This window comes from Megascapheus bottae, chromosome 3, assembly GCF_031878675.1.
Source record: "Megascapheus bottae isolate mThoBot1 chromosome 3, mThoBot2.hap1, whole genome shotgun sequence".
Classification (NCBI taxonomy): Eukaryota; Metazoa; Chordata; class Mammalia; order Rodentia; family Geomyidae; genus Megascapheus; species Megascapheus bottae.
In genome coordinates this window covers 34,018,952-34,039,623 of record NC_143511.1, presented here as the reverse complement: position 1 = coordinate 34,039,623, position 20,672 = coordinate 34,018,952, and the positions used below count along the sequence as shown (strand labels likewise).

General features: G+C 51.3%; 2 protein-coding genes across 11 annotated transcripts in view; one reads left to right on the top strand and one right to left on the bottom strand.

The window, feature by feature from the left end:
• Window positions 1-7,833, bottom strand: part of Iqce (IQ motif containing E) — a 41,654-nt gene extending 33,821 nt beyond the window's left edge. For all 9 annotated transcript variants that reach the window (XM_090329837.1, XM_090329842.1, XM_090329838.1 and 6 more), the window contains exons 1-3: window positions 7,662-7,833; window positions 5,162-5,209; window positions 4,383-4,428 (exon numbers count right to left, since the gene is read on the bottom strand). In XM_090329837.1, the coding sequence (XP_090185963.1) occupies window positions 4,383-4,428; window positions 5,162-5,209; window positions 7,662-7,742 (175 nt within the window). In that variant the 5' untranslated portion in view covers window positions 7,743-7,833. The remainder of the gene's footprint in view (window positions 1-4,382; window positions 4,429-5,161; window positions 5,210-7,661) is intronic.
• Window positions 7,834-7,943: 110 nt separating this feature from the next.
• On the top strand, window positions 7,944-20,234 carry Brat1 (BRCA1 associated ATM activator 1). 2 transcript variants are annotated; one of them, XM_090329836.1, is made up of 14 exons: window positions 7,944-8,082; window positions 10,549-10,691; window positions 10,967-11,121; window positions 13,843-13,987; window positions 14,458-14,830; window positions 15,095-15,214; window positions 16,079-16,170; window positions 16,414-16,532; window positions 16,608-16,794; window positions 17,057-17,130; window positions 18,515-18,617; window positions 18,715-18,813; window positions 18,918-19,093; window positions 19,306-20,234. In XM_090329836.1, exons 2-14 carry the CDS (start codon window positions 10,562-10,564, stop codon window positions 19,993-19,995), a joined length of 2,463 nt encoding a protein of 820 aa, XP_090185962.1. In that variant the 5' UTR covers window positions 7,944-8,082; window positions 10,549-10,561; the 3' UTR covers window positions 19,996-20,234. The 2 variants fall into 2 exon arrangements, with proteins under 2 accessions (XP_090185962.1, XP_090185961.1); XM_090329835.1 differs by having other exon boundaries at window positions 13,840-13,987.
• Window positions 20,235-20,672: the final 438 nt, after the last annotated feature.

Here is a 20,672-nt window from a genome sequence, read left to right as displayed (position 1 = left end):
GGAGGAGACCTACAAAACACCAAACAGGCAAAACTAAAAATATTCCTAGATATTGTATACCTAAAATACTAAACAGGTTGAAAATATGGCTTACTGTTAGAGTGCTTGCCTACCATGCATGAAGCCCTAGGTTTGACTCCTCAGTACCACATAAATAGAAAAAGCTAGAAGGGGTTGGGAGTTTGGCCTAGTGGTAGAGGGCTCGATTAGCATTCACAAAGACCGGGGTTCGATTCCTCGGTACCACATAACTAGAAAAAAAAAGCTGGAAGTAGTGCTGTGGCTCAAGTGGTAGAGCCCCAACCTTGAGAAAACCCAAGGACAGCGCTCAGGCCCTGAGTTCAAGCCCCAGGACCAGCAATAAATAAATAAAATTTTTAAAAAAAGAATAAGAAAAAGAAAAAGCCAGGAGTGGTGCTGTGGCTCAAATAGTAGAATACTAGCCTTGCGCAAAAGGAGCTCAGGAACAGTGCTCAGGCTCTGAGTTCAAGACCCAGGAATGGTAAAATAAATAAATAAATAAATGTGCAGAATGAAGAATATTGAAAATTTCAAAGAAGAGACAAATTTCATACACAGAAGAATAACAGCAGATTTCTCAGCACAAACTCTAAATGAACTCTAAATGGAAGGATGGGATAGAAAAATATAATTTCAGCTCTGAAATATAACAATTGTCAATCTGGATTAGTCTGCTTTGGGGGCCTCTGTTGGAAGACCTTTTTTTCACCCTTTCACCCATTCTGTGTTTTTTGATTAGAGAGCTGAGAATGTTAATTTTGAAATGTCTGTTGTATTTCCTTTCATTTCATTGTCTTTATGATGTTCCATCTTTCCTATTCTTCCTTTGTTGGTTCATTCATATAGTGGGATTTATTCTTTCTTGTTTTTGGTTGTCCTTCCTTGGAGGTGGGGGTGTGTGTGCACGCGTGCGTGCGTGCGTGCGTGTGTGTGTGTGTGTGTGTGTGTCTAGGATTCCTATAACGGTGTTGAAGGACTGGCCTTGTGGTCATGAATTCTTTTGTTTGTCATGGAAGGTTTTTCTTTCTCCCTCAATTATGAAGAAATAAGGGCAATAAACAAAAAGTGTCTGGGAACTTTTTGAAAACACCCACCAGAACCTTTGGGATACTACCAAAGGTAGTGCTTAGAACCAAAGACAAAAAAGTCCTAGAGAGTTCTCAAATAAATGAATGATAAACATAATATTCTTAGAAAAACAGGAACTAGTCAAACCTCACTTAACAGATAGAAAAAGTAATAAGGATTAGGACAAAAATTAACAAAACGGAGACCAAAAAAAAGCTATACAAAAAAATCAACTGGTGGCGCAGTAGCTCATGCCTGTCATCCTAGCTACTCAGGAGGCTGAGATCTGAGGATCAAGGTTCAAAGCCATCCCGAGCACAACAGGACCTGAAAGTCTTATCTCCAATGAACCTCTAGAAAATGGGAGGTGGGGATGGGCTCAAGGGTAGTGCAGTAGCCTAGTGCTGAAGAGCTCAGGGACAGCGCCCAGGCAGCAAGTTTAAGCCCCATGACCCACAACAACAACAACAAAAAAATCAACGAAACAAAAAGCTGTTTCTTTGAAAAATTAAGACTGACAAACCTCTGGCCAATCTTACCAAAAGGAAAAGAGGAAAGACTCAAATTAGCAAAACTAGAGACAAAGAAGCATCAATGAAATCTGCAAGTATCATGAAATCTGGGAATACTTTGAAAACCTGTACTTAGATGGGAAAATCTAGAAGAAATGGGTAAATTTCTAGGTACAGCTGACCAACAAAAATTGAACCAAGAGGATATAATCCACTTAAACAGAACTATACTACGGGGCCAGGAGTTTGGCCTAGTGGTAGAGTGCTTGCCTAGCATGCATGAAGACCCGGGTTCGATTCCTTGGTACCCCACATACATAGCAAAAGGCCGAAGTGGCGCTGAGGCTCAAGTGGTAGAGTGCTAGCCTTGAGAAAGTCCAAGGACAGTGCTCAAGCCCTGAGCCCAAGCCCAGGACTGGCAAAAAAATAACAAACAAACAAACAACAACAAAAAAAACAGAACTATACTATATAGTCGTAAAGAATTTCTCAGGGATTGGGAGCTTGGTCTAGTGGTCTAGTGCTTGCCTAGCATGCACGAAGACCCAGGTTTGATTCCTCGGTATCACGTACATAGAAAAAGAAAAAGCTGGAAGCTGGGCACAGTGGCTCACGCCTATAATCCTAGCTACCCAGGAGGCTAAAAATCTGAGGATTGCAGTTCAAAACCAACCCAGGCATTCTTAGTCCTTAGCCCATGATTCTTATTTACAATTAATCACCAGAGAAACAGAAGTAGCGTTGTGGCTCAAGGGGTACGGCAGTAGCCTTGAGCTGAAGAGCTCAGAGACAACACTCAGACCTAGAGTTCAAGTCCCATGACTGATACAAAAAAAAGAAAAAAAGAAAAGGCTGGAAGTGGTGCTGTGACTCAAGTGGTAGAGTTGTAGCCTTAAGAAAGCCCAAGGACTGTGCTCAAGCCCTGAGTTCAAGCCAGGACTGACCAAAAAAAAAAAAAAAAAAAAAAAAAGAATTTCCCACAAAGACCAGGACCCAGTGAATTCACTACTGAATTCTATGTGGCCTTTAAAGACCTAGCACCAGTACTCCTCAAACTCTCTCCCATGAAATAAGAGAGGACACTACTGAACTCATTCTATAAAGCCAGTATTACATATTCCAAAACCAGCCAAGACATGACAGGGGAAGGGGGGTCAGGGGGAGGAAGCATGTATGTGGGAATTACAGACCAATCTCTTTGATGAACACAGAAGCAAAAATTCTTGATGAAAAGCTTCCAAGCCAAATTTAACAGCATCTTGAAAAGATCATACCCCATGATCAAACTGGATTTGATCTCAAGGATGATCAACATACATAAAACATAATCTGCTCAATTGATGCAGAAAAAGCCTTTGACAAAATTTATTATCTGCTCAGAGGACAATTCCTATCTCAAAAACATCCTTTAAAGTTAAAGCTGGGTGCAGTGGCTCACATCTGTAATCCTAGCTACTCAAGCGGCTGAGATATGAGGATCTTGGTTCAAAGCCAGATGAGGCACTCTCAGTCCATGAGACTCTTATCTCAAATTAATCACCAGAAAACCAGAATGGGCTCTGTGGCCCAAGAGGTAGGGTAGTCGCCTTGAGCCGAAGAGCTCAGGGATACTGCCCAGGCCCAGAGTTCAAATTCCATGACTAATTAAAAAAAAAAAAAAGTTAGGTACCAGTGGCTCACATCTGTAATCCCAACTACTCAGGAGGCTGAGATCTAAGGATCCAGGCAGGAAAGTCCCTGACTCTTATCTCCAATTAACAAAGAAAAAGCTGGAGGTAGAGTTGTGACTCAAGTTGTCCCTGAGCATTACTGGGCCCTGCATTCAAGCCCCGGATCAACACACACAAACACACCTTTCAAACTGGGCATCAGTGGGCTCATTCTTTTTTTGTGTGTGTGTCATGAGGCTTGAACTCAGCCTGAGTGCTGTCCCTGAGCTTTTCAGCTCAAGACTACTGCCCTTGAGCCATGCCCCACATCTAGTTTTGTAGAGGTCAACTAGAGATAAGAGTCTCAGGTCCTTTTGTGCTCAGGCTGGCTTTGAACCTTGATTCTCACATCTCAGCCTGAGTAGCTAGTATTACAAGTGTGAGTCACCTCGCGTGGCAAACCAGTGGCTCACTCTTATAGTTGGTCTTAGCTTACTCAGGAAGGTAGTAAGATCCATAAACTCAAAAATAACCAGCAAAAAATAGAACTGATGCAAGGCTCTGAGTTCAAGCCCCAGCACCAGAACAACAGAAACAACAAAAAGCTGAGCTGAGAACATGGCTCAAGAGGCAGACTGCTAACCAAGCAAACTTGAGGCTTTGAGTTCAAACCCCAATACTGCCAAATAAACTCAAAACAAATAAAAAATATCCTTTAACTTGGTGTTGCTTAGGCACTGAGAGAAGAAAAGATAGAAGACAGGGCTGGGAGTTTGGCCTAGTGGTAGAGTGCTTGCCTTGCATGCAGGAAGACCCAGGTTTGATTCCTTGGTACCACATATATAGGAAAAGCCGAAGTGGTGCTGTGGCTCAAGTGGTAAAGTTCTAGCTTTGAGAAAGTCCAAGGACATTGTTCAGCCCCTGAGCCCAAGCCCAGGACTGGCAAAAAAAAAAAAAAAAAGAAAATATGGAAGACAGGGCATAGAGAGCTATGCTGAGCCTCAGCCTAACAGGCCACCCTAAGGTCCCAAAGCAAGTGCCATCAAGTGTCATCCATCCTAAGCATACAGCAAGGAAACATCCCTTACTCCCTCCAGGCCACATGGGGAAGCAGAGGCCTGCCCATACTCACTGGGTGAGGTGGACAGAGGCTTATGGGAGACTTTCCTTTCTGTTTTCTGAAAGAGAAGAGGCATGATGTGAACCACTGAGCTGCGCATACCACCACAGAACCCCACTGTGAAGCTGTGGCCTACTCAGAGGGCCACCAGATAGGACAATGATCCAGCTGAGAGCTATGTCTGGTCAGAAGACCCTGTGGGACTGGGACTGTGGGACTTGAAAGGGACACTGTCCCAACAAGCACATTGCTCATGCTGAACAGGCCACAGGGTCTGTGGCCTGGGGAGAGGGCCCCTCTCTTCCTTGTCTGCTTCATATCAGGTGAGGAAGGTAACAGTGAACAGCCAGGGTCTTAGGGCAGTCCTTGGGGCAAAAACAGCTCTGTGCTCTGGGGACGCCGAGCTCCACCCAGGGCTTGGCCGGGTACTGCTCTACCAGAAGCGTGTATGCCCTGTCCTCCAGTAGGGAAGGGAATCTAGGCCAGTTGGGGCTTCTAAAGTTGGATTCACTCAGAGGTGAGGTGCTGTGAAAACTACTTCTGAGTTAACACACATGCTTCCTCACTCAGCCACCAAGCAAGCAGCTAGTTTGCAAGCTACAGGACAACCAAGGACTGCTGTATTCCCTGGCCTGACTGCCCTGCCCCTGCCCATCCATCCATCCTCTGGCTATATCCAGAGAATGTTTAGGTTCTGTCTTGGGAGCAGAGTCTGGTTTACACAACTAAGGGACACCCAAGAGGGCAAGAGCAAGGGCAGTGGGCACTGCCAGCCCATGTGGTGCACTTACCAGCTCAGTGTCAGAATCAAAGGTGATCGCAGACAGACTGTCATCTCCCTGGAAGAGAGAAGCAAACACTGCAACTGCACGTCACCTGTGCTTCAATATTAGTTTATAACAGTGAATAGGGCCCATCAAATGCTAAAAACTCCCTAAATACAGAGTTACATGAGAGAAGCTACTTGGGCTTGTTCAGGTCCCTGTTGCCTGTGCCACTGCCTTGGCCCCAGCCCAGACAGTGAGAGGAAGGTGGGATGTAAGGGTGAGGGTAAGGGTACTTTCCCAAAAGATGTAGCTTCTGGGACATGAACTCAGGTTCATGTTCTGAGAAAAGACAATATCTGGCTTACAATGCTGGGGCAGGACATGAGGACCAAAGCCCTTGCTGAGAAGTGTGAGGCTGTGCAGCACACATCTGTGTCCTGGGTCTCTGATGAGACCCATGTAGCAACACGATGGGGCTTGCTACATGCTGGAAAGCAGCAATACACAGCTATGCTGAGTTCAAGGCTGACAGCAGGAATCCCCCTAGCAATCTGCAGAGGGCACTGTCTGCAGATGAGGTACAGCACTAATGACCTGCATTCCTCTGCCAGGCAGACAGCCCAGATGAAAAGTGTAATGTGGCCAGGTGCCAGTGACTCACATTTATAAGCCTAGCTACTCAGGAGGCTGAGATTTAGTTCAAAGCCAGCCCAGAAAGGAAAGCCTGTGAAGGGTGTCATCTCCAATAAACTACTCAGGAAAAACTGGAAGTGGTGCTGTGGCTCAAGTGGTAAAGCACTAGCCTTGAGCAAAGGAAGCTCAGGGACAGCACCCAGGCCCCAGTTCAAGCCCTAGGACTAGCTAAAAAGTTAATAGTAATAGTAATAATAAAAAGTGCAGTATCTTCTGGGTGCTGGTAGCTCATACCTGTAATTCCTGATACTCAAGAGGCTGAAATCAGGAGGACTGTGGTCCTAGGCCAGCCAAGGGGAGAAAAAAGTTATAGACTCCCACCTCAACAGAAAATGCTGGGCACCTTTGGATGTGCCTGTCCCCCCAAATATGCAGGAGACCATAGATAGGAGGGTCAGAGTCCAGGATGGCCAGGGCAAAAATCTTAAGACTGTACCCAAAGAACAGCTAAAGCAAGATGAATGCTGATGGCTCATTCCGATAAATCCTTGCTACTCAGGAGGCTGAGACCAGGAGGAACATGGTTTTAGAAGCTAGCCTCAGCAGAAAAGTCCAAGAGATTGCATTTCAATTAACCAGCAAAGGGCCAAGAGTACAGCCTATGAAGCACTGGGTTCAATTCCTGGGTACCACATACATAGAAATAGCTGGAATTGGTGCTGTGGATCAAGTAGTAGAGTGCTAGCTAGCCTTGAGAAAGCCCAAGACAGTACCCAGGCCCTGAGTTCAAGCCCCAGGACTAGCAAAAACCACCACCACCACCAACAACAACAAAAAACAAACCTCCCCCCCAAACCACGAAACAGTTAACCAACAAAAAGTCGGACTGCAGGCATGATTCAACAGATAGAACACCTGTCTAGTAAGTGCAATGCTTTGAGATCAAATCCCAGTATTGCTGAGCTAGGATGAAAGGACACAATGCGTGCCAAACAACCAGAACCTTTGAAAAAAACCATTCACAGACTTCAGAGTTTCATGGTCATTAAACAGGTGACATTGAAAGGCACAGGAAGCATGTGACAATATAGAGAATGCTGCCATTGAAACAGTGTGCTTTAAGCTGACTCACGCAACTTACTGAAATGTGGGAGACGGGAGGAACTAACCTGTAGCCTGTGCCACACTGAGGTAAACCAGCTGTACTAACTTCAGTGAAGAAAATCAGCTATCTGAATGGCAGTGGGACTACAAGGTAGGCACAACTAACCCTATTGAAGTTTAAACTGTGCCGTCAATGATTCCAGCTCATAAAGGCAAAGACATGAGCCAAGTGGCTCATGCCTGTAAACCCAGCTACACAGGAGGCTGAGAGCTGAGGATCACACAGTTGGAAGACAGGAAAGTCCATGGGATCCTTATCTCCAATTAACCAATTAAAAAGAAAAGAAAAGCTAGAAGTGGAGCTGTGGCTCAAGTGGTGGAAGAAGCTCAGAGAGAGAACCCAGGCCCTGAGTTCAAGCTCCAGTTACAGACACAAAACCAAAAGCAAACACACACACAGGACAAAGTCTGCAAGAAAGTAAACAGACTAGTATAACGTGGCAGAGATTCTTTGAAAATCACCTCCCTGCTACGAGACTGTGATGCAGATTTTTTTTTTTAATCTTGCAATTTCAACCAAGTCTTGTTATTCATTCTGGTTATTACTTTGGCGGTGCTGGGGGTGGAGCACCACGTGCCAGGAAGGAGGGGTACGGCGGGCTCCCCTCCGCGGCCCTCAGCTTCTGGGAAGCGGCGGCCTCCGCCGGGGCGCGGGCCGGCCAACGCCCGGGGCTGGCCGCCATGGCGCGCCCGTCCTCCCACGGGACGGAGGCTGGTCCTCACTTACCGTCTCCGAGACGGGTTCCTCCGTGCCCAGGCTCACGGCGGGGACTCGGCCCCGGCGCCCTGACGCCGCCGACTCAGCCATCGGCCACTGTGGCCGGTCCAGGTCGCCCGCAGCCTCCACGCTTTCCAACAGCTGGCGCTGTCCAAACGCCCCGCGCCGGCCCGCTACCCCGGTGCCATGGCAACCACGCATCGCGTGGCCGCAGGATCCCGGATGTGAGCCCGCCCATCTCGCGGGGGAAGGCCACTGCGCCTGCGCCTGAGTCGGCGCATGCCCGGTGGAAGCGCGCCCGGAAATGGCCGCCGTGGAACGCCGAGGAGCCTTCGCCTGCGCTGTCCGGGACTGCGCGTGACTGTTTGCAAAGTGTTTTACAGGCGCGTAGCCGCCTTGTCAGCCCCTGGCAGGGTTCGTGGAAGCCGTGGTTAGTAATACATATTTAGTTGTCTAGCTGCCTGATGAGTTAAGGATAGAATCACGCCGTGTCTAGCTTGGTGAGGTGGTTTAAGCCTATAATCCCAAATACTTGGGAGGCAGAGATTGGGGGGTACTGAAGTTTGAGGTCAGCCAGACTTGATCCCAGTAAGCCTGGGGTGACGGTTCTTACTTGGAATCCCAGCTTTCATAGGTGCGAGGATTGTAATGAGAGACCAGCCTGGGTTTAAAAAATAAAAAGGCAAGAGCCTAGGTTAAAATAATAATAATAATAATAATAATAATGTTTGTAATCTCAGCTACTGAGGAGATTGGACAGGTCTTTGTTTAAGGGCAGAGTGGGCAAATTGTGGCAAAGACCCCATTTCATCCACTGGCTGGGCTGGGTGGCTAAGTGCTGGTCTTCCCAGCCATATAGGAAGCCTAAATAGAAGGATCATTCGTGATTCAGGTCACCTCAGGCCAAAATTGAAGGTTAGCTGGGCGTTGGTGGCTCATAGCTGTAATGCTACTCAGGAAGTTGAGATCTGAGGGACACCGTTTGAAGCCAGACTGGGCGGGAAAGCCCATCTCCAACTAAATACCAACCCCCTTCCAGCCCAAATAAAAAGCCTGGAATGGAATTGTGGTTCAAGTGGTAGAGTATTAGCCTTGACTAAAAGAGCTGAAGGACAGCACTCAGATTCTTGAGTTCAAGCCCCACACCCAAAAGAGAAAGTTTATTCATTTTGGGTCGGTCCTAGGACTTGCAATCTGGGCTTGGGCATTGTCCCTGAGCTTTTCAGCAAAAGGCTACTGCCCTACCCCTGGAGCCACAGTGCCACTTCCGGTTTTCTAGTGGTTAATTGGAGATGAGAGTCTCATGGACCTCATGCCTGTGCTGGATTTGAACCGAGATCCTCAGATCTCAGCCTCCTCAGTAGCTAGGATTACAGGCATGATCCTGTGCTTCTTTTTGCTCACTCTACCGCTTGAGCCACAGCGCCATGTCTAGCTTTGTCTGTTATATGGTACTGAGGAGTCAAACCCTGGACTTTGTGCATGCTAGGCAAGTACTGTACCACTAAGCCACATTCCCAGACCCTGCTTTAGTTACTTTTCAGGGCAGAAACTCCTCTATGATCCTCCTTTCTATAGTGTTCTGAGTAGCTGAGATTATAGCTACTGGGGCTCCCTGCCTGCGATTTTATTATTTTAAATTACATTCAAATAACTGCAGAGTGTGGTCTGGTGGTTATCCCTTTTGGGTGTGAGGGGCACTTGCTGTGAATGAGGGATTGTGCCGCATTTTGATACCAACCAAAGCCCACAAACTTACCATTTTGCAGGAAAGAGACAACAGTGAACCTCCAAACGCCAGGCTCCTAAACTACGAATACGCTGGTCTTCTCTCAGCGTGGAAGCCACCAGCACGCTTTGTGGTAGGAAACGGAATGAAAAGGGGAACGAGGCATTTGGACCAGTAGTTTGGGGAGGCACTAAGGATTTGGCTCTAGGAACCTGGAGTCTCTCTCCTCTAGGCCTGTCAGGGCACACCCCTCGCCAGAGCCCTGCCTTCCGGACACCCCACCCAGTCTCAACCTTTTAAGTGAGGAGAGTGACTCCAGGGCCTTCATTCTGTCTCCTGTCCCTGCGAGACCTTAGCATCAGGAACGGGGCCTGCAGCAGGCGTGAGGCGGGGTGTTTGGCGTCACGGGTGGGATTGGAGGCAGCATGGGGCTGGGGCGGCCTGCAGTCGATGCAGGGAACGACGCAGGAAACACGGAGTGAGCTAGGAACGCTGAGTGGTAGTGCTCGAGAGCCATCTAAGTACAGAGGAGGGGTTAGGGGTGGGAGTGCGAGGGTGGGACCAGTGTGGTCTTGTTCTCTACGGCCGATATGTCTGGTCCTTTGTGGAGCCTTCAGAAAATGCTAAGGCCCTGAGTTCAAGTCACAGACTCCTCTCTTGCTTTTTGTCTTCCCTTTTCCCCTTTCTGAGCATTGTGGTGCCCACTAGCCTCTTATCTCTTCCTTCCCTGGAGGCCACCAGTCCCTCATGCTTTTGTTTTGGTGGTACACAGGTTTGAACTCAAAAGTCTCATACTTGTTTATTTGCTCAGAGCTGGTACTCTACCATTTGAGCCACACCTCCATCCAGCTTTTTTTTAGCTCTTCTAGAAAAAGTCGTAGGACTTTGCTATCTTGTCTTAGAGCCAGGATCTACTGGATCTCAGTCTCCTGAGTAGCTAGGATTGTAGGCATGAGTCACCTGTGGCTGGCCCTGCATCCTCTTGACTGCCCAGCCGCCTACCTCTGCCCCCTGAGGTTTGCACATATGTGGGCAGCCTGTAGCTCTGGTCGGAAATGAAAGTTCTAGATCCTCTTCCCACCCCTAGCTGACAGAAGGGTTGGCTGGAACTACAGGGTGAATGAGGATTAGAGCCTGACCCTTGGCTGCTGTCCATCTCCTCTGCAGGAACCCCTGGCTGATGATGGATCCGGAGTGCTCCCGGCTGCTCCCTGCTCTCTGTGCTGCACTGGCGGATCCCAGGCAGCCCCTGGCAGATGACACCTGCTTGGAGAAACTGCTGGACTGGTTTAAAACTGTGGCAGAGGCAGGTGAGGGTGTGAATGCTGTTGTGGGGTGCTGTCCAGAGGATGGGGATAGGGATCGGGTGTAGGGCAAGGTAGGAGGGCTTGCCTGTCCATCTGGTATCATTCCTTCACTTTTTGGAGATTCTGGCTGACTGGTAAGTCCAGCTGGGATAAGAAACCATAAGCTATAGTGTCTGAGCTTCTTGAAGGAGTGAGAGAAGGGATCTGGAGCCACTTCCAGGAAGTGGCCCTTCACATGTCCCTCCTCTTTACCCTCTGGGCCTGGCCTGTCTCTACAGAGTCTAGTCTGCTACTGCTGCAAGAGAACCCCGCCTTGGTGGAGCTTCTGTCCCATGTGCTGAAGTCACAGGATGTGAGCGCCAGGGTCCTCTCCTTTTCCCTGCGCCTGGCTGGGATGTTTGCAGCCCAGGAGGACTGCTTCCTGTACCTGCAGGTGAGCCTGGGTCTCCTTCCTGCCAGGCCCTGGGTAGAGTGGAGAGGGAAGGGGGCTTCAGGCCATCTCAGCCCCCAGGTCTTGACACTTTGTGTTTATGTTTTCACAACATTCAATCTGCCCATCTGTGAACATGAGAGGTCTTCCCATCCTCTAGTTTCTTCAGGTATTTATAGTTTTCCCTTCATCTTCTTGGCTTAGTTTATTCCCAGGCATCTTGTTTTTGAGATTGCCCTCAGTGGCCTTGCTCTGCTGCTTGCTTTCTCAGTACCTTCGTTGTTCATACCTAGAAGAGTCACTGAGTATCCTATGTTGATTTTACATCTTGCTGGATTACTGAAAGCATTCCTCAGATCTAAGGGTAGAATCTTGAGCCTTAAGTGTACAACTATATCCTTGGCAGATGGGCCATCTGTCCTGTTTCTTTTTTATTTTTATTTTTGGTGGGACTTGAACTCTGGGCCTGGGCGTTGTCCCTGATCTCTACAGCTCAAGGCTACCACCCTACCCCTCGAGCCACAGTTCCACTTCTGGTTTTCTGGTGGTTCGTTGGAAATAAGAAGCACTCGGCTTTGAACTGTGATCCTCAGATTTCAGCCTCTTGAGTGGCTATGATTACAGGTGTGAGCCACTGAGCCAGGCTTCCTTTCCTATTTGTATCCTTTTTGGTGTTGTTGGTGGTGGTTGTGGGGCTTGAACTCTGGGCCTGGGCACTCTCCCTGAGTTCTTCAGTTCAAGACCAGTGCTCTGCCACTTTGAGCCACAGTGACATTTCCAGTTTTTTGGAGGTTAATTGGAGATAAGAACCTCATGGACTTTTGTGCCCAGGCTGGCTTTAAATCTCGATCCGCAGAATGCAGCCTCCTAAGTAGTTAGGATTATAGGGATGAGCCACTGGCACCCAGCTGTGTATTTATTCATTTTGCCAGTCCTGGGGCATGAACTCAGGGCCTGGGCACTGTCCTTGGACATTTTTTGCCACTTGAACCACAGCGCCACTTCTGACTTTTTCTGTGTATGTGGTATCAAGGAATCAAACCCAGGGCTTTGTACATGCTAGGCGAGCACTCTACCACTAGGCCATGCTCCCAGCCCTATTTATGATTATTGTTTTTAATCTTTATTTATTTATGTTATGGGGCATTGTCCATGAGCTCTGTTTCTGGTGGTTAATTGGAAATAACAGTCTCCATAGACTTTCATGCTGGAGCTGCCTTTGAACTGAGATCCTCAGATCTCAACCTTCTGAGTAACTAGGATTACAGGTGTGAGTTACCCATGCTTGGCTGTATCCTATTGATTTATTTATTTAGCCTTATTGCTCTCTATTGAATAAAAGTGGGCACTGTTGTCTCATCCTTCTGGAGGAAATAGGCTGTTTTCCCTCATTTTAGTGAGGTATTGGCTGTAAGCTTGTTGTCTGTAGCACTCTGTACTGGTGTCCTGTTCCTGCTGTGAAGTCCCCCCAAGCTCCTTCCCATTCCCCCACCCCATTTTCATCCTTCCATGACATCCACCTTTGAAAACCTAGCCATGAATGGGGCTTTGGGAGTGTTTGGAAATCAGTCAGAACCAGCCCTCAGCTCAGATTTGCTGCATTGTGGGACCTCTGCTGAGCTCCTCGCCCTCACTTCTTCCTGTGGCAGATGTGTTTCCCTATCTCTGAGCATCACCCCAGAGGCCCCAACACTATGGTGAGCGCAGGATGAATGGGGAGTGTGCATGACTTGTGCATGTCACAGGCTGACATCTGACTCCAGCCTGTCTAGCCCTTGCCAGTCCAGAGCAGTAGGCTCCCTAGGCATCTCAGACCCCCACAAGTCCTGTGAAGGCACAGGTGCCTCTTTCTGCCCTCTGTGCCAAGAGCCCTGGGGTACTGTGCTGTAATGGAAGCATCGTATTGGAGGATTCATCTCCAAGTCCCTGTAGGCTCCTATTCTGGCTTCCCACGGACTCCTGAGACTGAGGCAACGTCATATTGCTATGGAGCAGTGCTTCCAGAATGTTTTGGGGCCTGTAGAGTTTGCAGGATCACTCCCCTGTCATCCATGGGGAACACTCGAGTTTGCAGAGTGATCCTGGTGTCATTACTGGTGCCCAACACCAAGCCAGCCTCATGGTGCCACTTCCTAGGGTTGGGGGCCATGAGGACAATCACAAGAGCCACAGAACTCCTTGAAATCCAGTTTTTGCTGGGTGTGGTGACACACACCTATAACCCCAGCCCTTGGGAGGCAAAGATAGGAAGATCATGACTTCTTAACCAGTCTGAGCTACATAGCAACATTGTCTCAAAAGAACAACAAAAAAAAGAGGATGGGGGTTGGGGAGCAGGAGTTTGGCCTAGTGGTAGAGTGCTTGCCTAGCATGCTCGAAGACCCAGGTTCAATTCCTCAGAGCATGCACAAAGACCTAGGTTCAATTCCTCAGCACCACATCTATAGAAAAAGCTGGAAGTGGTGCTGAGGCTCAAGTAGTAGAGCTCTACCCTTGAGCAAGTCCAAGGACAGTGCTCAGGCCCTGGACTGGCAAAAAAAAAGGGGGGGGTTTCTCCCTTCTTGCCTCCCCCACTGAAGGTGAAGTTGACAGTATCAGGTTCACACTCATCACCTCCAGAAAACATGGCTCTGTCAACCATCTGAGATGAAGGGTGTTGCCTAGTCCTGTCCCCTGTCCCTGCATACCTGCTCAGCCTCTGCCTCTTTCTTGACTTTCCAGCAGGGCGAATTGCTGCGGGGACTGTTTGGGGAGGGTGGCCCCCTGTGCTGGGCAGCCTGGAGTGTGCCTACTGTGCGCAGTGGCTGGATCCAGGGCCTGCGCTCCCTGGCGCAGCACACCAGTGCCCTGCACTTCCTAGTCAACAGTGGTGAGTTCAGCCCGTGCCCTACCCTGCCCTGTCTCAGCCTCTAGACCTAGGCAAGGGTATAGTCAGGACCCCTGGGATCTCCTGCACCTCTCTGAGCCTGGTCTCACCTTGAAAGGGGGTGACAGTAACCCAGGGTTGTTGCCCAAGTACAGACAGGCACTCTGGGGGTGTTTCTGCGGTCAGCTGCTAGGACAGCTCCAGCTCCAGGAGATTGGGTGGCCTGATTTGCTCACAAATTAGAGATATCAGACATCAGGCTTTCATTGGGAGGTGTCAGAAGGTGCCATGGCTAAGTAGGCAGCATGCTCACCTCTGACAACTTTGCTGCCAGCTCTGTCTAGCGTTTGAGCAGCTGGGGGCCTCAAGGGCAAACCATTCCTGTGGTCAGGCTCTTGGTCTGGACTGTGACCTGTGGGTTAGAGGGTTGTCCACTCCCCTGACCTGCTTTCCCCTCCCCCATCTCCTTCCAGGTGCCGTGGACACTGTCCTCTCCCTGCAGGGAGACCCCAGCTTGTTTGTGGCCTCAGCCGCCAGCCAGCTTCTGGTACACACCCTGGCTCTGTCCATGCAGGATGGAGCCACGGGGTGCTCCAGCCTGTGGGGCGGGATGTGGCCTGCTTGTGCCCAGAAGATCGTGGGCCACGTGGAAGAGTCCTTGCAGTCCACAGTTGCCCCGCAGGTCATGCAGGCCCTGAACATCCTGACTTCCACCTTTGGGCGCTACCACAGACCCTGGACAGAGGTCCTCTGGGGACAGCTGTGTCCCCTTGTGGCTCGTCTGCTGGAAAGAAACCCTATCCCAGCTGCACACTCACTGGTGGATCTCCTCCTCAGCGTGGCCCGGTCAGATCCCTGGGATGTGGCTAGAGGGGGGCTGGGTGTGAGTAATTGCTACCCCTGGGTGGATTTCACTGGCAGCCATGAGATTTCCCCCCCCACCCTCCAAAGAATGCAGCCTTGAGGAAAGCGCCATGGGACAGGACCCTGCTCCTCATCCCTGGGACAGCAGTGTGCAGGACTGGTCACCCCCAGTGGCAGCTGTGGCAGCACCATGTGGCACCCTAGCATCTATGGGATGGAGGCTGAATCTCTTTGTGGTCTCTGTAGGTGTCCTGCACTCAGCTCTTCCCACAGCAGCCTGTGGGAGGCGGTGGCTCAGGCTCTGCGCTGTGTAAGCCCCATGCAAGCTGGGCCTCTGGCCTTGGGGATGCTGAAACTCCTGCACTGGTATGCTGGGTTGGCTTGGCAGAGGAGGGCACTGGGAGTGGGGAGGGTGGAGATCAGAATGCACCATCTGTGGTCAGAAGGGCCAGACTGCCAGTGGGTATGATGTTTTTCCAGACAGAATTATATCAAACAAAAAGCTTTGCAAAGCTGGATGCGGTGACAAAGCTGGGTGTAGTGGCTCACGCGTGTAATCCTAGCTACTCAGAAGGCTGAGGTCTGAGGATTGCAGTTCAAAGCCAGCCTGGGCATTAAAGTCCTTAAGACTCTTATCTCCAGTTAACCACCAGAAAACCAGAAGTGGCGCTGTGGCTCAAGGGGTAAAGCACTAGCCTTGAGCTGAAGAACTCATGGATAGCATCCAAGACAAGTTCAAGCCCCACAACCTACCAAAAAAAACTTTGCAAGGGGGCGGGAGTTTGGCCTAGTAGTAGAGTGCTTGCCTAGCATGCACGAAGGCCCGGGTTCCATTCCTCAGTACCACATGCATAGAAAAAAGCCAGAAGTGGTGCTATGGCTCAAGGGTAGACTGCTAAGCCTTGAGAAATTCCAAGGACAGTGCATAGTCCCTGAGTTCAAGCCCCAGGATTGGCAAAAAAAAAAAAAAAAAAGAAAGAAAGAAAGAAAAAAGCAAGGTCCCCAGATCCCCTGAAATACAGTGGCTACCTCTATGGTATCAGGAAGGCACAGACCCTAGTCCATGGTCAGGCTGGTCCCCATCTATGGAGTGCCTGGTCATTGACCTGCAGGGAGCTTTTCCCAAGGTTTCTCAGTCCTCTAGCTCAAGTCAATATACCTCAGACTTGTGGGGATGGTAGGGACATAGCCACATGGCCAATACACTAACACCATGTCCTGTGCCCCCAGCCCTCAGGCACTGAGGGCCCAGGCCTTCGGAGTCCTCCTCCAGCCTCTGGCCTGTGTTGTGAAGGCTACTGGCCAAGCACCTAGACCTTCAGGTATGGGGTGTGGGTCAGGGTGAGTGGGATCTTGGTCCTGGATGAGTCCTGAGGGTTAGGATATAGGAAGGGTGATAAGAAGCAGACACTTAGCTCGCAGCTCCAGCTTTGTCCTGCTTAGGCCTCCCTCCGAGAGTGGCCATCCTCCAGGGGTGGGCCAGCCTGCATCTGCGGAAGACCATGGAGGCTCTGGCCTCTGCTTTGAGCCATGTCCACTCCAAGGCTGTTCTGTATGGCCTCCAGGCTGGCTGGATGGGGCTGAAGGCAGTTCCCTGACGGTGGATGCGCTCCTGTCCTCCAAGTCTGCCTGTGTGGGGATCCTGTGCCAGACCCTGGCACAACTGGAGGAGCTGCAGCCCCTGGTAGGTGCAGCCTCGGCCTGGCCCTGCCTGGCATACTGCAGGGCTTGCTGCTCCCTGAGTCTCCTCTTTCCGCAGCCCCAGCGCCCAGCTCCCTGGCCCCAGGAGCCACTGCAGGATGCTGCTGTGACCATACTGCAGCTTTGCCACAGCTCTGCTGCACCCAGCTCCAGTGATGGGGGCCGCTTCTGTGCCACCCTGATGGGCTGCGTCCGTGTCCAACGAGCTGCCCTTGACTTCCTGGGAACACTGTCTCAGGAGACGCGTGAGTGACCGTGGTTCCTCTTACATGGCCTGGTGTTGGGTGTCTGGACCCTCCCTCCTTCTCTCCCCAGTCCTCTGGGCCTATCATCCCTGTGTGTTCCTTTGGTGGGGTTGGGGGAGGTAAGGGGAAGCGGGCTACATAGGTTGAAAACAAGGCGGGGTTGCATGTTCTCTGCTAGAAGGGGGCTCTGGGCATGAGGGGGCTCTGGGCATGAGGGCCTGGATGGGAGTTGGGGTGACTTGTTTATTCATGTCTGTCCCAGGCTCCCAGGAGTTGGAGAAGCAGGTGTTTGCTGTCCTGTTAGAGTACCTTGGAAGCCCTGACTCTAGTCCCACGGTACTGGGGTGCAGGGTTGCAAGGACACAGGGGTGCAGGCCTGGGTCCCAGGAGCAGGCAGAGCCACTGCTTCCAAGGACATGGGAGGGTGGCATGTTGGTGCAGCTGTGTGCGAGGTGCGGGTGGGCTGAAGTGTACGGGGCCAGCCAGCCTTCTGCCCTCTGAGAATGGTTGGCAGGGAGGGAGGGAGCGCAGGTGGCCCCTGTGCTCACAAGTGATTTTTCTTTTTTGTCAGTCATGGGACATGAATTTCCTGAACTTCTTTTGCTCAAGGCTGGCATTATGCCACTTTGAGCCACTTCCGGTTTTAGGTGGTTAATTGCAGACAAGGGCCTCACAAACTTTCCTGCCTCGGCTAGCTTTGAACCATGATCCTCAGATTTCAGCTTCCTGAGTAGCTAGTGCTCTACCACTTGAGCCACCGCACCACTTCCAGCTTTTTCTGTGTGTGTGGTACCAAGGAATCAAGCCCGGGGCTTCATGCATGCTAGGCAAGCCCTGTACCACTAGGCCAAATTCCCAGCCCCTGTCCTACTTGGTTTTTTGTTTGTTTGTTTGATTTTTGGTTTGGGTTTTTTTTTTTTTTTTGCTGCTCCTGAGACTTGACCTCTGGACCTGGGCACTCCCTGAGCTTCTTTTGTTCAAGGCTAGCACTCTACTACTTGAGCCACAGCTCACCACTTGCAGCTTTTTCTGTGATAATAAGAGTCTCTTGGGACTTTCCTGCCTGGGCTACCTTTGAATCACAGTCCTCAGTTCTCAGCCTCTTGAATAGCTATTATAGGTGTGAGCCACCAGTTGCTTTGTTGTTTGGTTGGGAGAATTTTTTTTTTTTTTTGCCAGTCCTGGAGCATGAACTCAGGGTAAGCACTGTCCTTGGGCTTTCTCAAGGCTAGATAGAGCTCTACCACTTGAGTCACGGCCCCATTTCCAGCTGTTTCTATGTATGTGATGTGGAGGAATCGAACCTGGGTCTTCCTGCATGCTAGGCAAGCACACTACCACTAGGCCAAACTCGCAGCCCAAGACAGAAGGTTATTATGTAATCTCTAGACTGGCCTCAAACTTGATCCTCCTGCCTCTGCCTCCTGAGTACTGGGATGACAGGAGGGTGCCACCACCCCCGGTCCAGTGTCAGGTCTGATGACCATGCCCAGCCCATTGGGCATGGTCAGTGCCCGGTGCTGCTGGGCAGCCAGTGGGGTGACTTGAGGGGAGGACCCAGGACCAGGAAAGTGTCTGGATTCAAAGCCGGTGCCCCGCAGGCAGGGCTTGTGAAGAGGGCACTCCCTCCTGTCCTTGCCACACTCGCACCTTGGTTGGGCCAGCACTCATGGGATACTGGTGATAGGGCAAGTGGTGCTGCCCCTCCTGCTCCCTCTAGGTCCTGAAGAAGGCCTTTCAAACCACGCTCAGATGGCTTCTAAGCTCTCCCAGGACCCCCGGCTGCCCCAATCTCAGCCCTCGCCCCCTGCTATTCCTCAGAGGTAACCCCAGCCTCCTGGGGCTGTGTAGAACCAGTGTGCATGGGTGGGGTGGGTGCCCCCTTCCCAAGACCATGCTGACCACCCCTTCCCGGCCCAGAGCTGTTCCCTGTGCTGCAGAAGCGCCTGTGCAGCCCTGGCTGGGAGGTGCGTGACTCGGCGCTGGAGTTCCTCACACAGCTCAGCCGGCACTGGGGAGGTGAGCACCCATGAGCGGGTGGGGGCCCCCACGTGCCTGGCAGCACCTGGGCCCAGGGTCACCTCGCTGCCCTTGGTCACCTCTGTGTGGCCCCTTGACCCCAGGCCAGGCGGACTTCAGGCAGGCGCTCCTGGCATCTGAGGTGCCCATGCTCACCCAGCAGCTGCTCCAGGACCCTGAGAGTTACGTGCGGGCCAGTGCAGTGACCGCCGCCGGGCAGCTGTCCAGCCGGGGCCTACAGGCCGCCTCCGACAGTCCTGAGCACCCACAGGCACAGCAGGTAGGAACTAAGGGCTCATGGTCACGGGCAACCACGGTGGTTACAAGCCCAGAGCAGGGACGGGTCTTGGGCTCCCCAGCACCCCTCAGAGATGGTGGGTGTGGGGCTAAGAGCAGACTGCAGGAAGGAGCTGTGCAGCAAGCAGCCCAGGCCTGGGTGACCCCGGGCTCCTGGGCACACTGACCTTTCCTTCCTGGCATGGTTATCCACAGGGCCTGCTCGGGGAGCTCCTGTGCATCCTGTCCACCGATTCTGAGGGCTTCCCGAGGAGGGCTGTGGTGCAGGTCTTCACTGAGTGGCTGAGGGATGGCCATGCTGATGTGGCCCAGGACACAGAGTGGTTTGTGGCCACCGTGCTCCAGGCAGTAAGCCGGGACCTGGACTGGGAGGTCCGGGTGCAGGGCCTGGAGCTGGCACAGGAGTTCCTGGCACAGAGGCTGGGGCGGCCCTGCTGTCCCTACGCAGTGGATCTGCCCGAGGCTGCCTCGGCCACCCAGGTCACAGAGGTGCTGCAGACTCTCTGCCGGCTGCAGCTCTTTGACTTTGCCTTTCGGGCCTTGCTTGACTGTGACCGACCAGTGGCCCAGAAGGCCTGTGACCTCCTTCTCTTCCTGAGGGACAAGACCACTGTGTGCAGTGGCTTGCGGGAGGCTGGGGACATCCCAGACTCGGCTTCGGGGCAAGTCACCCTACAGAGATGGTGGGCTGGTGAGCAAGGCCAGCTCCCAGGAGACTTGCAGCCCGAGACCACGCTGGCCTTCCTGAGGTCCATAGACCTGGAGGGACTGCAGGCCCGGCTGGCTCAGAGCAGCGACCATGCGGAGAAGAGCCCCCAGTCCCTCCTACAGGACATGCTGGCCACTGTGGGGGTGCTGGGGGAAAATGAGGCCGATTGCTACTGAGCTGTGCAGCCTCTGCCACCCCTGGGCCACAGCCCAGGCTGGCTGCACAAAGGCCTCTAGGGAATGGATGAAGAACTCCTCTTTTTAAAGCCGGGCTTGGTGAGACATGCCTGTAATCCCTGTACTTAGGATGCTGATGCAAGGAGGATCACAAGTGTGAGGCTAGCTTGGGCTTTAGTTCAATATCTGGTCTCAAGCGTTCTTATTAAAAAAGTGTTTTTATTTTCTATTCAAAGTGAGTGGTGTTAAAGTCTAATCCATTTCTATTCGTTTTGCATATGGGGTAAGAGGCCTGCTTCTGTCCTGTGCATGTGGGTTGTCCAGCATGTCCACCTCCATCTCCTGAGACCTTACTTTTATTTTCTACTTCTGTGATTGTGCTATTGAAAATTTGGTAGAACTTCTATTTATTGTAATTTCATTGATTGAGTCAGAGTCCACAGGATAGTCTCTCCTCTTACTAATCAGATCCACTAGCTGGGGACAAGCGGTGTCATGTGAGCCTGTCGAGACACGTCCTACATTAACCATGTGGAACAAATCCTGTCCTGCTTTCTGAGGATGGCTACTTGGGATCCCCTCACCAGCTCGCTCCACAGTGGAGGTGGGGTGTCTGTGATCAGCCTCACTTCTTGCGGAGAAGGCAGCCCTTTTCCTCCGGCTGCTCTCACTGTCAT